The sequence below is a fragment of the Bombina bombina genome, chromosome 2, assembly GCF_027579735.1.
Source record: "Bombina bombina isolate aBomBom1 chromosome 2, aBomBom1.pri, whole genome shotgun sequence".
Lineage (NCBI taxonomy): Eukaryota > Metazoa > Chordata > Amphibia > Anura > Bombinatoridae > Bombina > Bombina bombina.
In genome coordinates this window covers 111,072,108-111,090,027 of record NC_069500.1, presented here as the reverse complement: position 1 = coordinate 111,090,027, position 17,920 = coordinate 111,072,108, and the positions used below count along the sequence as shown (strand labels likewise).

At 38.1% G+C, this 17,920-nt stretch overlaps 1 protein-coding gene across 1 annotated transcript in view; it reads left to right on the top strand.

Moving 5' to 3' along the window:
• The window catches only part of LIFR (LIF receptor subunit alpha), a 185,572-nt gene that overhangs the window by 98,735 nt on the left and 68,917 nt on the right, over positions 1 to 17,920 (top strand). The window contains 1 exon segment of the mRNA XM_053699675.1: positions 9,582 to 9,658. Within this exon segment, the coding sequence (XP_053555650.1) occupies positions 9,582 to 9,658 (77 nt within the window).

The window sequence follows — 17,920 nt, the reverse complement described above, 5'->3', positions numbered from 1 at the left end:
TAAGGTATGTGCAGCCTTTTTTTTCTGAGGAGACTCGGTAGCCATGAAAGTATTTCTGACAGAGGTCAGAAAGTCAAAGATTTTGAATACTTGCCGAGCACTTGAGTCCATTCCTCGGCCATCAGTGGCTCAGTTTATAGAGGTAATCGGATTAATGATAGCAGCAATGGACATCGTTCCGTTTGCTCGCTTTCATCTCAGACCACTGCAACTGTGCATGCTCGGTCAGTGGAATGGGGATTATGCAGATTTATCTCCAAAGATAATTCTGAATCAAGAGACCAGAAACTCTCTTCTTTGGTGGTTGTCGCCAGATCATCTGTCCCAGGGGACTTGTTTCCGCAGACCCTCGTGGGTGACAGTGACAACAGATGCCAGCCTTCTGGGCAGGGGTTCAGTTTGGAATTCCCTGAAGGCTCAGGGTGTTTGGGCTCAAGTGGAGTCTCTACTTCCAATCAATATTTTGGAACTGAGGGCAATATTCAATGCGCTTCAGGCGTGGCCTCAGTTGGCTTCGGCCAAATTCATCAGATTCCAGTCGGACAACATCACGACTGTGGCATATGTCAATCATCAGGGGGGAACAAGGAGTTCCTTAGCGATGATAGAAGTATCCAAGATAATCAGTTGGGCGGAGGCCCACTCTTGTCATCTGTCAGCGATCTACATCCCAGGAGTAGAGAACTGGGAAGCAGATTTTCTAAGTCGACAGACTTTTCATCCGGGGGAGTGGGAACTTCACCCGGAGGTATTTGCCTCATTGATTCTCAGATTGGGCAGACTGGGATTGAATTTGATGGCATCCCGACAGAATACCAAGCTTCCAAGATACAGATCCCGGTCAAGGGATCCTCAGGCCGAACTGATAGATGCCTTGGCAGTGCCTTGGTTGTTCAGCCTAGCTTATGTGTTTCCGCCGTTTCCTCTCCTCCCACGAGTGATTGTTTGAATCAAACAGGAGAGAGCTTCAGTGATCCTGATAGCGCCTGCGAGGCCACGCAGGACTTAGTATGCGGATCTAGTGGACATGTCCTCTCTGCCACCGTGGAAACTTCCATTGAGACAGGACCTTCTCATTCAAGGTCCTTTCCAACAATCAAATCTAATTTCTCTGCAACTGACTGCGTGGAGATTGAACGCTTGATTTTATCGAAGCGAGGATTCTCTGATTCAGTTATCAATACTTTGATACAGGCTTTCTAGCCTGTCACTAGAAAAATCTATCATAAGATATGGCGTAAATATCTTTATTTGTGTGAATCCAAGGGTTACTCATGGAGTAAAGTTAGGATTCCTAGGATTCTGTCTTTTCTCCAAGAAGGATTGGAGAAAGGGTTATCAGCGAGTTCCTTAAAGGGACAAATTTCAGCTTTGTCAATTCTGTTTCACAAACGTTTGGCAAATGTACCAGATGTTCAGTCTTTTTGTCAGGTTTTATCTAGAATTAAGCCTATATTTAGACCTATTACTCCTCCCTGGAGTTTGAATTTAGTTCTTCAAGTTCTGCAAGGGGTTCCGTTTGAACCTATGCATTCCATAGATATTAAACTGTTATCTTGGAAAGTTCTGTTTTTGGTTGCTATTTCTTCTGCTCGAAGAGTTTCTGAGCTTTCAGCGTTAGTGGGATTCGCCTTCTCATATTTCATTCTGATAAGGTGGTCTTACGTACCAAACCTGGTTTTCTTCCTAAGGTTGTTTCGAATAAGAATATTAATCAGGAAATTGTTGTTCCTTCCTTGTGTCCTAATCCTTCTTCTAAGAAGGAGCGTCTGTTACATAACTTGGACGTGGTCCGTGCCTTAAAGTTTTACTTACAGGCAACTAAGGATTTCCGTCAATCATCTTCATTATTCATTGTTTGTTCTGGAAAGTGTAGGGGTCAGAAAGCTACGGCTACCTCTCTTTCTTTTTGGCTGAGAAGTATCAACCGTCTGGCATATGAGACTGCTGGACAGCAGCCTCCTGAAAGAATTACGTCTCATTCCACTAGGGCTGTGGCTTCCACATGGGCTTTTAAAAACGATGCATCTGTTGAACAGATTTGTAAGGCTGCGACTTGGTCGTCCCTTCACACTTTTTCCAAATTTTACACATTTTATACTTTTGCTTCTTCTGAGGCTATCTTTGGGAGAGAGGTTCTTCAAGCAGTGGTGCCTTCCGTTTAGGTTCCTGTCTTGTCCCTCCCTTTCATCCGTGTCCTATTGCTTTGTTATTGGTTTCCCACAAGTAAGGATGAAATCCGTGGACTAGTCATATCCGTGTAAAAGAAAACTAAATTTATGCTTACCTGATAAATTACTTTCTTTCCACGGCCCACCCTGTTCTTTTTAAGACAGTTTTTCTTTAGATTTTTTGTAAACTTCAGTCACCTCTGCACCTTTTTAGCCTTTCCTTTTCTCTTCCTATAACCTTCAGCCGAATGACTGGAGGTGGAGGGGAAGGGAGGGGTTATATATACAGCTCTGCTGTGGTGCTCTTTGCCACTTCCTGTTAGCAGGAGATTAATATTCCACAAGTAAGGATGAAATCCGTGGACTCGTCATATCGTAAAAGAAAGTAATTTATCAGGTAAGCATAAATTTAGTTTTTTACAAACCAACATAACGGATAGTATTGAAGCACAATACTTGCACACTAATACTGATGGGCAATTTTATCGATCACTGTGACGCTGTGGAAAGAGATGCGGCTGGCCCCTTGAAACAGGAAGCTAAAACTTTATTTCCACAAACGGAATCCCTCAATCGAAACAGATTGGTGAGTCTTATCGTAAAACCCTTGAAGACAGGTGAGAGACAGCCTGTACCTCACATTGGACTCATACTCAAAGGCTGTTGGGTTGAACCAAAGCGACTCTCTAAAGCCCTATCTCCAAACAGAGAGACGACACATATTGCGGATGATAAGATGATCGCATCTCAAGGCGGCTTCATAATTGAGCAGCAACTATGGATGTACACTCAGCATGCTAACTTTCCGTACCCCTGCTTACACAAGCTTGTAGGAATCGGATTAACTCCCTTACTTAACGCTATATGGTTTAACAGAACGCTTAAACATGTGTATTTGGGTCTTTTATGACAACATCACTGTTTGATTTGTAAGGCTCTGATCTATATGTTACTTAACATGTTTACTAACTATTTCAGTCATGTATAGTTACAGCTTATAGCCCTGAATAAGTCGAGAATGGAATGAGGTATAGTTTTTTGAAAATCGCTAGGTGGCTTTGCTAAATAGTAAGGCATACTAGGATAAGCCTTAAACAGCTGCCTCATATAGCAGTATTACATGCTGAAAGTACTTCATTATCAAAATAATACAGGGGTTTAATAATGATTAGCTATTAGCTAGACTTCACATAGCCCAAAGATAGATACACATCTTATTTCTTTGTCTGGTTGAGGATACCAATGGAAAGATTTTTTATGTATTTCACTCTCATAGCACAACTATTACCTTTACAGTGGAGAATGTTAAACTTACTCATGCTGAATCTTATATTAAGTTAGTAGGCTGTTTATAGTCCATTTCATGGTGATCACACCAGCGTATTTGGAGCCTTTCTTATACTTAGAATAAGAGGTTGGTATTCTATATTCTTTATGTTAATAATATTTGGAAGTGTGTTTAAGCAATAATAATCCTATAGTGTACAATATGGTTATACTTAAAAGATAGTTTATCACTGCAGATAGTTTGGTATACTAATTTACATCTTTAAAATAAAGATACCATTTTGTAGTTGCACATTTGTTCATTCCCTACTTTGCTTTAGCAAAATACTAGCAGGTTTATAGTCTAGCGTTGTAAAATCTCCCTCCTCCACACTACCTGTCATTCGGCATAGGGCCCGTACAGGGGTAGCAGGGTTTAAATAATTAAGCTCTTGGAGTTATTATCTTATATTTTACTGCTAGTGTAGCTAAATCCTAGATTTAAGCCCACAGGTTTCACAGTATTTTATTGCTGCACAAGAGGTGCTTAGTTTATTTATTCGCTATGTGACTCCCTATATGTGTCTGCACAAGCTACGGATGGGCCTTCTTTCTATCAGGGAATATTGTAAAACCATATATTTATTGCCAGTTACACTGATTTACCATCACCCCTAGCTGGCTTATCTCGCATTTTTGACTCTCAAGATGCTCAGCCACCATTATAATTATGACGCACCTCATTGCCAAGCACTCAATATAACAGTTACCTCAGGCTATCACTCTCATCACTATAACCAGTGCACAGTTTCACATACATTTAATCATTTTTCCAGCTCCTCCATGATCCAGTTGGAAACCTAGTCTTTTCTTATTTCTATCATACGGTTATCATATGTCAATTCAAAAAAATTATGTTTTGTTTTGGTTTTTTTTGTATACCCCCTCAAGACTTTTTTTTTTTATTATTTGAGTTCTAGATGTAGCCCTTAGTTTGGTTCAAGGGAAAGTTTACTACTAGAGGATTAGCTACGTAGAGGGTACGTTGTTATTTTTTCTATTAAAGTCACTGAATATGATTTTAAGTTCCTACTTTTTTTGTTGCTGTTTCTAAGCTCTCTTAAACAGTTAATTGCTAAACCGCCCCCCCCCTCCCCATACAAACCTTAAGTGGTATTACTAAGCAGTGTTTACCCACTAATTATTATATAACATTTTACTATAACATATATAAATGAGTTGCCAGAGATGTGCCACCAACCTGTTAACTTATTTCAGCATGTACCATCATCATTGACTAATATACGTTTATGCTTTACCATTGCTGTTATCATTATATTTCCACGCCCACTAAGATGACTATTATTTCCAACCAGTACTACCTATATCGAAGGGCTCATAAGTGGGCGCTCAATGGTCATCCAAGGAAACTATTTAAAATGCACAAAATAGAGGTTTAAAAAGCTCATATGTTAGAAATCAACTTTTATATATATATATATATATATATATATATATATATATATATATATATATATATATTGGTATTGTATTTCATGAAAATGTTATTTCTGTTCTGTTTTCTGTACGCTTTTGTCTTATTATGCAAAACCTCAATAAAAGATCATTAAAAAAAAAAAAAATTCCAAAGTCATTTGCATATAATAACAGGGATCCTTGAAAAAGCCAGAAGGTGAAATGTACGCCGGAGGCGGTCACGTTGTCCTGTTGAAACAAGGAGGGGTTCAAATTAAGTAATTTTATGTAACATTAATAATATTGGAACCCCTTGCATCTTAAAGTGAAGGTAAAGTTACCTCAGTCTCTTTCCAGTATTCCGTTTATGGAGTCAAATAAATATAGGTTTAATTCATCATTTTTTTCTGATCTGCGTATAAACCAAGTTTTAAGGCAATTTATTAAATATTTTTAGTCAACCCGAAAATATATTTTTTTTTGTACCTATTGATCAAGTTTTTTAATTCTCCTATTGAAATGTAGGCCGTTAGGCGACCGTCACTAGACGTCATCCGCCCACTTATTCAAGAGCGCATGCGCAATACAATTTTCTGTGGATTCCACACTGCGTGCGCTCCCGTTTTGCGCATGCGTTCTAGATTTAGGTAGGAATCCCTTAATACGTGGTCGGCAGCATTGGAGTGTAGCGCATGCGCAATTTAATTCAGAAAACATGAACGCCGCTGTTGAGAGCGGGTGGGACCGCTCAAGACGTCACAACTGTCAGAACAGGGAAGTAGGGCTTGGGAGGAGTCGGCAGCCAAACGGTGAGGGAATGTGAAATATTTTTTTTACCGTTAAATACAACAGTAATAAAAAAAAAAAACTTGGGAAATACATTAAGGTACTATTGATAAATGGTTGGTTAGCTGAAATTCCGGATAACTTTACCTTCACTTTAAGGATTTGGATCCATTTGTACTGAGATCTTATTTTAGAGCTAACATAAGTGGGATATTTCTATTATATTAATAGTTATACTCAAATGGAGTTTCTTTCTTTCCGTTGAAGTCACAAGGAAGATGTTTAAAGCCTTAAATTGACATTAATCTACTTATAAAAATACCACACTGTGTATTGTTTTATCACATTATAACACTGTACCATATTTCTATAATTTCTTTCCTAAGATATGGTGAGTCCACGGAATCAATTACTAGTGGGGATATCACTCCTGGCCTGCAGGAGGAGGCAAAGAGCACCACAGCAAAGCTGCTATATATGTCACTTCCCTTACCCATAATCTCCAGTCATTCTCTTTGCCTGTGGTGCAAGGAGGAGGTGAAGTTTTGGTGGCTGATCTACAATCAAGATTTTGTTATTTTAAAAGCAGAGTAGGTTTGCTCTGATCTTTCTAAAGGGTCTAGCCTTAGCCCATGTCAGTCTCTTCAGTAGGGCAGTGGTGGCTTTTAAGCAATTGGGAACTTGTGGGGTACAATCCTCACTGCTTTTTTCCAAAACATTTTGCTGCCCTATTCAGATAGCCTGAGTAAGTTTACTCAGTCTTTCTGTATTTCCACATGTCCATGTGAGGGAACGCATCCTCTCAAACCAGGTGAGCTGTTCTGCTGCCGGACAGATGAATATTAAGGAGAAGTGCCAATTTTTATATTTAGCAGAGAAAAATTTGGCACTTATTCAGCTAAAATGGGGGGGGGGGCGTTTATTATTTCTGTCAGGGTGCAGGTTTTTATGGCAGTTTTTGCAGGCACTGTTAGTGTGAGTAGTTTTTTATTTTTATTGATGGCTCAATGGGGTTCCGTTTTTTTAAAGGATTATGTACTTTTTTATAAGGGGGTTTTTTGTTGTAAAAAAAAAGCCTTTTTTTTGTTGTTGTTGAAGGACTGCCCCTTTTAGGGAGGTTCAGTTTCTTGATGACAGAGTACTTTTGGTGCTTTTTTTCACTTCCTGTGGAGTGAGGTGCACATTTTTTTCAGATGTCTCTGCTGCTTTGTTTGCTTCTTTCCGTTTTAGCTTCTCTGGAATCCGGATTGTAAACAGGATCGTTTATTTCCTCATTTTGCTGCAGGTTGCAGGACAAGTAGGGCACCTCAGTAATTCTGCTGAGGTGTAGAAGTGTTGCCTGGGGTATGTTTTCTTGATTTGGTAAATATAATACAGTTTTGTTCCGTGTTATATCCTTTGCTAAAAGATTTAAAAAAAAAAAAAGTTTGATTCTTTTGTTTTATAGATCAGGAGGCTGTGCAGGATGTTACCTGTAGCCTATGTTTTGATGCCCAGGTGGAACCCCCAGTACCTTTTTGTTCTTCATGTATTGAAAGATCTTTAGTTTATAGAAATAGACTTTTTGACCTTGAGCCATCATTGGCTATGGGCAGGCGGATGCTGTTCAGGAGCCTCCTATTTAAGATGTGCCGCAGCTTTCTCATCAACCATCCAAATCCTATTCATCTGCACATGCAGTGCCCTGCGTTTCCTCTCATACTCCGTCTGGAGTCACTTTGCAAGATATTGCTGCCCAGGTATCTTTTGCGGTATCTGAGGCGCTGTCTGCTTTTTCTATGCTGCAGGGAAAATGCAAAAGGAAATTTAAAGAAACAGTAGGTAAGGTTTCTGATCCTGAGGTGGCTAATCATAGTATTTCCTCTCAGAAGTCTCAGGATGAAGATTCTTCGGGTGCATCTGACGGTGAAATTTCGGACTCGTGCAGTATAATTCCTTATGCTGAAGTTGTGTCCTTCAGATTTAAGCTGGAACACCTCCGCTTGTTACTTAAGGAGGTTTTGGCTACCTTAGATGACTCAGAAACTACTATCGTTGTTAACCCTAAGAAGTCTAGTAAGCTGAACAAGTATTTTGATGTTCCCTCTGCGGTAGAGGTATTTCCTGTTCCAGATCGTGCTTCTGAGATTATTGTACGAGAATGGGAGAGACCTGGTATTCCATTTTCTCCATCTCCTATTTTTAAGCAGATGTTTCCTATAGCTGACTCTGTTAAGGAATCGTGGCAAACGGTTCCTAAGGTGGAAGGAGCTATTTCCATTTTGGCTAAGAGGACCACTATTCCCATAGCGGATAGTTGTTCTTTTAAGGATCCAAAGGATAAGAAATTGGAGGCATTATTAAAGAAAATGTATGTTCACCAAGGTCTTCAATGGCAACCTGCGGCGTGTATCTCTTTGGCTAAGGACAGCAACCTCCTGAGAGAATCACTGCTCATTCCACGAGGGCTGTTTCTTCTTCCTGGGCATTTAAAAATGAAGCTTCTGTGAAACAGTTTTGCAAGGCTGCGACTTGGTCCTCTTTACATACTTTTTCTAAGTTTTATAAATTTGATACTTTTGCCTCAGCTGAGGCTTCTTTTGGGAGAAGGGTTCTTCAAGAGGTGGTGCCTTCTGTTTAGGTCTACCTGTCTTGTCCCTCCCTTATCATCTGTGTCCTCTAGCTTGGGTATTGATTTCCACTAGTAATTGATGATTCTGTGGACTCGCCATATCTTAGGAAAGAAAACATAATTTATGCTTACCTGATAAATGTCTTTCTTTCTGTATATGGTGAGTCCACAGCCCACCAGTTATTTTTTCTAAAAACTCAGGCACCTCTACACTTTTGTGTTATCATCTTTTTTCCATTTTCCTCTTCGGGTCGAATGACTGGAGATTATGGGTGAGGGAAGTGACATATATAGCAGCTTTGCTGTGGTGCTCTTTGCCGCCTCCTGCTGGCCAGGAGTGATATTCCCACTAGTAATTGATGATTCCGTGGATTCACCATATCCGGAAAGAAAGAAATTTATCAGGTAAGCAAAAATTATGTTTTTGTAGTCACTCATATGTAAATGAGCCGTGCACTCACATTTTCTCAGTAGCATCTGGTGTCTAAAAAAAAAAAAAAAAAAAAAAGTCAACACAATATGTGCACTCCAAGAATTAGCAGCTTTTTTTAATTATTTTTTTTTGCTGCTGTTTTGTCTGCACTAGTTATTTTACAGATACACCCCTCTGTCGGACAACTAAATTAACAACTTCTTGAATTGTATGAGGTGTGATAAATCTGAATTGTAACAAATAAAATATTTGACACTGTTAGACACTTCTGAGCTCATTATCAGCCTTCCTTGTTTTACTTTTCAACAAAGGATATAATTATTTATATAGAGAATACAAATTAAATAACTTTCAAATGTACTCCTATTATCAATTTTTTTGTTTTATTGTTATCCTTTGTTAAAAAGCAGGAAGGTAAGTTTAGGAGTGTTCTTTTGTTTGTAGTAGTTTTGCAACAATCTTATACGTTAGCAAGAGCACTAGATGGCAGCCCTATTTCCTGTCATGTAGTGCTCCAGACGTGCACGCTACCTATCTAGATATCTCTTCAAGTAAGAGTAACAAGAGGGTGAAGAAAATTTGATAATTGAAGTAAATTGCAAACTTTTTTTTAAATTGTATTCTCTATCTGAATCGTGCAAGAAAACACTGCTGCCATAGAATCCAAAAGATTTGTACACGCCCCCGAGGTACTAAGAGCCTACCTAATTTACTCTTTAATGAAGAGGAGAACAAAGCAAACTTTAAAACAGAAGTAAATTGGGTAGTTTTATAAAGTAGATCCCTTTATTTAAATCATCAGTTTAATTTTATTCTTTTAATTGTTTTCCCCCTCCAGTCCCTTCAAGAAAGCCAGATGTCTGGAGAAAAATCTCAGAAAGTCCAAAAGAACGAACAATAACTGTGTACTGGAAGGTATGAAACATCCATGCCGTTCATTTGCTGTCAGTCTGTATAAATTAGTTACATGTTTGTGTCCTAAGAAGCTTTGAAGATCTCTTAATTATCAATTGAGTCGCTGCATATTGAAAATAAAATGATGTTAGAGTTTTATAGGTGTGAGGCCTAAATAAACATGTTGAATTGGTTTCATTATATAGTTTGTGTGTATGGGTTAATTGGTTTCATTATATAGTTTGTGTGTATGGGTTAATTGGTTTCATTATATAGTTTGCGTGTACGGGTTAATTGGTTTCATTATATAGTTTGCGTGTATGGGTTAATTGGTTTCATTATATAGTTTGCGTGTATGGGTTAATTGGTTTCATTATATAGTTTGTGTGTATGGGTTAATTGGTTTCATTATATAGTTTGTGTGTATTGGGTTAATTGGTTTCATTATATAGTTTGTGTGTATGGGTTTGAGCCTCATTTTCAAACATTTTCCGCTTGGTGACTTTCCTAAATGCACTGAAGTGTTAAAAATTGTTCTCTCTGGAATAACTCTTTAAATAAGGGTTTATAGCAGTCATTTTAACAAAGTTTGCAATGAAATTGTTTACAAAATGCCTGATTTTTGTTTTTTTATTTGCAAAAACAGTAAACACCTTGAGATTTGTATATAAAATGCTTAGTTATGCATAATGAAACAACTTTGCAATATACACTTTATTTATTTTGCCCCCTTTTCATGTATCTGAATATTTGAGGATTTTCTAATTCTTCGAATTTTAAATTGTACCCCGATTTCTCAGGACTAACACTTACTACAAATTTGTCCCTAATTGGCTTTAGCTTATAACCGCTAGAAAACAATTAACTTTATACTATTAGTGGCTAGTCTTGCTGTCTGCAGACTCCTTCATATATTGCAAATGGTTGGTGGAGTTTGGCTTTTGAAAAACAATTGCAGTAAAATGGATAGAAATTTGTTTTAAAAATGTTTAGACTTGGCTGATAGGTTATTCTATAGCAACACAACAGAAATGTCTTTAATTATAAGGGGCGAGATTACATATGCGGCGTAAATTTCAGATCAACTGCTGAAACCCACGCCGCCTGTAAATTCACCTCGCACATTGGGTGAATCACACATACGGGTGGGGGGTTTTTACTGTTAAGGGGGACTTAGTATTTTTTTTTTAAGTAAAAGAGCTGTTAAACTTAGGGCAATGCCCTACAAAAGGCCCTTTAAGGGCTATTGGTAGTTTAGTGTTAGATTAGGGGGTGTTTTTATTTTGGGGTGGCTTTTTTGTTTTTATCGAGGTATTAAATTAGGTTTCTTTTTTTTTTTTGGATATTTTAATTTATTTCCTGTAATCATATTTTATTTTTATTTTTTTTAAATCTAATGTTTTTTTTGTTTGTTTTTTTGAGTAAGAGTAGTTTTTTTTTTTTTAATCTGTTGTTTTTTTGTTTTTTTTGAGTAAGGGTAGTTTTTTTTATTTTCAGTAATGATAGGGTAATTTAGTTATTTTTTATTTTTAAAAAATGTTTATTATTTTTAAATGTAGTTAGTCTTTATTTTATGTAATGGTAGTTTAATTGGGGTTAATTTAGGGGGTGTTAGTTTAAGGGGCTTATTAGATTGGCAAGAGTCCATGAGCTAGTGATGTATGGGATATACAATCCTACCAGGAGGGGCAAAGTTTCCCAAACCTCAAAATGCCTATAAATACACCACACCCACAATTCAGTTTTCCAAACTTTGCCTCCTATGGAGGTGGTGAAGTAAGTTTGTGCTAAGATTTCTACGTTGATATGTGCTTTTCAGCATTGTTGAAGCCCGATTCCTCTCAGAGTACAGCGAATGTCAGAGGGACGTGAAGGGAGTATCACTTATTGAATACGGGGGTCTATTTCATAGGTTCTCTGTTATCGGTCGTAGAGATTTATCTCCTACCTCCCTTTTCAGATCGACGATATACTCTCAATTTACCATTACCTCTACTAATAACTGTTTTAGTACTGGTTTGGCTATCTGCTATATGTGGATGGGTGTCTTTTGGTAAGTATGTTTTTTATTACTTAAGACACCTCAGCTATGGTTTGGCACTTTATGCATTTATATAAAGTTCTAACTATATGTATTGTACTTATATTTGCCATGAGTCAGGTTCATGTATTTCCTTCCGCAGAGTGTCAGTTTCATATTTGAGGAATATAAACATATTTTTATTAAATTTATTTCTTACCTGGGGTTTAGTCTTTTTTCCAATTGACTACTTCTTGCAAATTGCGGGCGCTATTAGGCCTGCGGGTGCGTCAAATGCTAAACTTTATTGCGACATTCTTGGCGCAAGAATATTTTTGGCGCGAAAAAATACGTCTATGACGCAACTTCGACCTTTCACACGATTGCGTCATTAGTGACGCGAGTGTGTTATTTCCGGTTATTTTTGGTGCCAAAAAAGTTTGTTACGTTGTGCGTCATACTTGGCACCAAACTTTTTCATTATTTCAATACCCCATTGATGTTTGCCCTCTTGCCTTTTTCTCTATCAGAGGGCTATGCTATTTGCATTTTTTTTCCCATTCCTGAAACTGTCATATAAGGAAATAGATAATTTTGCTTTATATGTTGTTTTTTCTCTTATATTTTGCAAGATGTCTCAATCTGATCCTGCCTCAGAAGTTTCTGCTGGAACATTGCTGCCTGACATCGGTTCTACCAAAGCTAAGTGCATTTGTTGTAAAATTGTAGAAATTATTTAGCCGAATGTCATTTGTAATAGTTGTCATGATAAACTTTTACATGCAGATAGTGTATCCATCAGATATAGTACATTGCCAGTTGCAGTTCCTTCAACTTCTAATGTGCATGATATACCTGTGAATTTTAAAGAATTTGTTTCTGATTCTATCCTGAAGGCTTTGTCTGCATTTCCACCTTCTAATAAATGTAAAAGGTCTTTTAAAACTTCTCATTTAGTTGATGAAATTTCAAATGACCAAAAACATAATAATTTATCCTCTTCTGATGAGGATCTATCTGATACAGAAGGTCCTTCCTCAGACATTGACACTGACAAATCTACTTATTTATTTAAAATAGAGTATATGCGTTCTTTATTAAAAGAAGTGTTAATTACTTTGGATATTGAGGTAACCAGTCCTCTTGACGTTCAGTCTAATAAACGTTTACATGCTGTTTTTAAACCTCCTGTGGTTTCTCCAGGGGTTTTTCCTATTCCTGAGGCTATTTCTGATATGATTTCTAAGGAATGGAATAAGCCAGGTACTTCTTTTATTCCTTCTTCAAGGTTTAAAAATTGTATCCTTTACCAGCAAAAATCTATAGAGTTTTGGGGAAAAATCCCCAAAGTTGATGGGGCTATTTCTACTCTTGCTAAACGTACCACTATTCCTATGGAAGATAGTACTTCCTTTAAGGATCTTTTAGATAGGAAGCTTGAATCTTATCTAAGCAAGGCCTATTTATATTCAGGTCATCTTCTCAGACCTGCAATTTCTTTGGCTGATGTTGCGGCTGCATCAACTTTCTGGTTGGAGAATTTAGCGCAGCAGGAATTGGATTCTGACTTATCTATCATTATTCGCTTACTGCAATATGCTAATCATTTTATTTGTGATGCCATTTTTGATATTATCAAAATTGATGATAGATCCATGTCTTTAGCTATATTAGCTAGAAGAGCTTTGTGGCTTAAATCTTGGAATGCTGATATGACATCTAAATCTAGATTACTATCCCTTTCTTTCCAAGGTAATAATTTATTTGGTTCTCAGTTGGATTCTATTATTTCAACTATCACTGGGGAAAGGGAGTTTTCTGCCTCAGGATAAAAAACCTAAGGGTAAATCTAAGGCTTCTAACCGTTTTCGTTCCTTTCGTCAGAATAAGGAACAAAAACTCAATCCTCCCCCCAAAGAATCTGCTTCCAATTGGAAGCCTTCCTCAAATTGGAATAAATCCAAGCCATTTAGGAAACCAAGTCAGCCCCTAAGTCCGCATGAAGGTGCGGCCCTCATTCCAGCTCAGCTGGTAGGGGGGCAGATTAAGGTTTTTCAAGGATATTTGGATAAAATCTGTCCCAAAATCCAATGGATTCAGAGCATTGTCTCTCAAGGGTATCGAATAGGATTCAGAGTAAGACCTCCTGTGAGAAGATTTTTTTTCTCTCACGTATCCTAGCAAATCCAGTAAAAGCTCAGGCTTTCCTGAAGTGTGTTTCAGACCTGGAGTCTTCAGGGGTAATCATGCCAGTTCCTTATCAGGAACAAGGTTTGGGGTTTTATTCAAATCTATTCATTGTCCCAAAAAAGGGAAAATTTATTCAGACCAGTTCTGGATCTGAAAATTTTGAATCGGTTATGTAAGAGTACCAACTTTCAATATGGTGACTATAAGGACTATTCTGCCTTTTTTTCAGCGAGGACTTTATATGTCCACAATAGATTTGCAGATGCATACCTTCATAGTCCGATTCATCCAGAACATTATCGTTTTCTGAGATTCTCTTTTCTAAACAAGCATTACCAATTTGTTGCTCTTCCATTTGGCCTAGCAACAGCTCCAAGAATCTTTTCAAGGTTCTGGGTGCCCTACTCTCTGTAATCAGAGAACAGGGTATTGCGTTGTTTCCTTATTTGGGACGATATCTTGGGTACTAGCTCAGTCTTTACGTACTGCAGAATCTGACACGAATCAACTAGTGTTTGTTTCTTTTGGAACATGGTTGGAGGATCGAATTTACCAAAAAAGTTTCTTGATTCCTCAGACAAGGGTCACCTTTTTAGGTTTCCAGATAGATTCAGTGTCCTTGACTCTGTCTCTAACAGACAAGAGATGTTTAAAATTGGTTGCAGCCTGCCGGCACCTTCAGTCTCAGTCATTCTCTTCAGTGGCTATGTCCATGGAAGTTTTAGGTCTCATGACTGCAGCATCTGACGCGATCCCCTTTGCTCGTTTTCACATGAGACCTCTACAGCTTTGTATGCTGAACCAATGGTGTAGGGATTATACAAAGATATCACAATTAATATCCTTAAATCCCAATGTACGACACTCTCTGACGTGGTGGATAGATCACCATCGTTTAGTTCAAGGGCTTCTTTTGTTCGACCAACCTGGACTGTGATCACAACAGATGTGAGTCTTTCAGGTTTGGGGAGCTGTTTGGGGATCTCTGACAGCAGAAGGGGTTTGGAAATCTCAAGAGGCGAGATTACCCAATAAATCTCCATGCAATTGCTCAGAGCTCTTCAGTTTTGGCCTCTTTTAAAGAGAGAACCGTTCATTTGTTTTCAGACAGACAATATCACAACAGTGGCATATGTCAATCATCAGGGTGGGACTCACAGTCCCCAAGCTATGAAAGAAGTATCTCGGATACTTGCTTGGGCGAATCCATCTCCTGTCTAATCTCTGCAGTGCATATCCCAGGTGTAGACAATTGGGAGGCGGATTATTTTAGCCGCCAGACTTTACATCCAGGGGAGTGCTCTGTCCATCCCAGATGTATTTTATCAGATTGTTCAGATTGTGGGGTCTTCCAGGAAATAGATCTGATGGCTTCGTATCTAAACAAGAAACTTCCCAGATACCTGTCCAGAGGTCCAGGGATGTTCAGGCGGAAGCAGTGGATGCGCTGACACTTCCTTAGTGTTATCATCCTGCTTACATTTTCCCTCCTAGTTCTCCTTCCAAGAGTGATCTCCAAAATCATCATGGAACAATCATTTGTGTTGCTGGTGGCTCCAGCATGGCCACACAGGTTTTGGTATGCGGATCTGGTTTGGATGTCCAGTTGCCTGCCTTGCCACTTCCGTTACGGCCAGAACCTACTATCTCAAGGTCCGTTTTTCCATCAGGATTTCAAATCATTAAATTTGAAGTTATGGAAATTGAACGCTTAGTACTAAGTCATAGGGATTTCTCTGACTCCGTGATTAATACTATGTTACAAGCTCGTAAATCTGTCTCTAGAAAGATTTATTATAGAGTTTGGAAGACTTATATTTCATGGTGTTCTTGTCATGATTTCTCTTGGCATTCTTTTAGAATTCCTAGAATTTTAAAGTTTCTTCAGGATGGTTTGAATAAGGGTTTGTCTGCAAGTTCCTTGAAAGGACAAATCTCCGCTCTTTCTGTTTTATTTCACAGAAAGATTGCTTTACTTCCTGATATACACTGTTTTGTACAGGCTTTAGTTCGTATTAAGCCTGTCATTAAATCAATTTCTCCTCCTTGAAGTCTTAATTTGGTTCTGAAGGCTTTACAGGCTCCTCCATTTGAACCTATGCATTATTTGGACATTAAACTACTTTCTTGGAAAGTGTTGTTCCTTTTGGCCATCTCTTCTGCTAGAAGAGTTTCTGAGCTATCTGCTTTTTCTTGTGAGTCTCCTTTTCTGATTTTTCATCAGGATAAGGCAGTTTTGCGGACTTCTTTTCAATTTTTACCTAAGGTTGTGAATTCTAACAACATTAATAGAGAAATTGTTGTCCCTTCCTTATGTCCTAATCCTAAGAATTCTTTGGAAAGATCCTTACATTCTTTGATGTGGTAAGAGCTTTGAAATAAACTTATTTTTTTGGGGTTGTGGATTAATTTCTTCTGCGGAAAATGGTTGTTTTTATTTTATTCCCTCCCTCTCTAGTGACGCTAGTGGAGATCCACATCTTGGGTATTGCTATCCCATATGTCACTAGCTCATGGATTCTTGCCAATTACATGAAAGAAAAACATAATTTATGTAAGAACTTACCTGATAAATTAATTTCTTTCATATTGCAAGAGTTCATGAGGCCCACCCTTTTTTTATGGTGGTTATGATTTTTTGTTATAGAAGCACAATTATTTCCAAATTTCTTTTGTTGATTGCTTTCTACTGCTTTCTTTATCACCCCACTGCTTGGCTATTCGTTAAACGGAATTGTGAGTGTGGTGAGGGGTGTATTATAGGCATTTTGAGGTTTGGGGAAAATTTGCCCCTCCTGTAGGATTGTATATCCCATACGTCACTAGCTCATGGACTCTTGGCCAATAGAAAGAAATTAATTTATCAGGTAAGTTCTTACATAAATTATGTTTTTTTTTATTTTCTGTAATGATAGGTTAATTTAGTTATTTTTTATTTTTAAAAAATGTTTATTTTTAAATGTAGTTAGTCTTTATTTTATGTAATGGTAGTTTAATTGGGGTTAATTTAGGGGATGTTAGTTTAAGGGGCTTATTAGATTGATACTTTGCATTGTGGGGGGTTGGCGGTTTAGGGGTAAATAGTGTTAATAGGAATTTTTGGGATGTGGGGGGTTGGCGGTTTAGGGGTTAATAGTGTTAATAGGTAGTTTGCGTGTTGTGGAGGGTTGGCGAATTAGGGATTAATAACTTTATTAGGTACTTTGCGATGTGGGGGTTGGAGGATTAGTGGTTAATACATTTTTTTTTTAGTTATTGCGGTGGGGGAATGGCGGTTGAGAGGTACATATTGGGCACGCGTTAGGTGTTTGATAAGGCTTCTAGGCAGTTACGGTACTTATATATTCAGTGCAAGGCTTGCTGTGCTTGCCTATGTGTGGCGAGGTGAAAATAGAGTAAAATTTCTCTGTTCTCGCCTCGTAAATCCTTGTGCTGAACATAAGATACCGACTTGCAACGCCGGTTCTATGTTAGTTTATGGGGATTAAAAACAGTGGGCGGACAGGTTAAATATGCAGCGCCATATATATGTGATCGCTAGTTTCGGAAAAAAAATTGCCACGCTGAACTTTTGCGCCCAATGCTGCATATGGATCAGGCCCCAGGTGTTTAGTGGTCCCTTTAAGTGCACATGGTACCAATATTGTAGTGTGATTAGCCATTAAGGGACATGAAACTCCAAAAAGATATAGATAGATCATACAACTTTGAACAACTTTCAATTTGCTACTATCTATTTTGATTCATTCTCTTTATACCCTTTGTTGCAAAGGCAGAAATGCAGTAATGGGAGATAGCTGAACACAGCTTGGGTGATCCAGTGACAAAAGGAATATATGTGCAGTTTACCAATCAGCAGCAAGCTCCCAGTAATGCATTGCTGCTCTTAAGCCTACCTAGGTTTGCTTTTCAGCAGTGGATACCAAGAGAATGAAGCAAATTAGATAATAGAAGTAAATAGGAAAGTTTATTTAAATTGCATGTTATATCTGAATCATGAGAGAAACATTTTAAGTTCCTATAAGTGACAGACAAGCACATGCACAGTGTGTGTATGCGCCACTGAAACACTG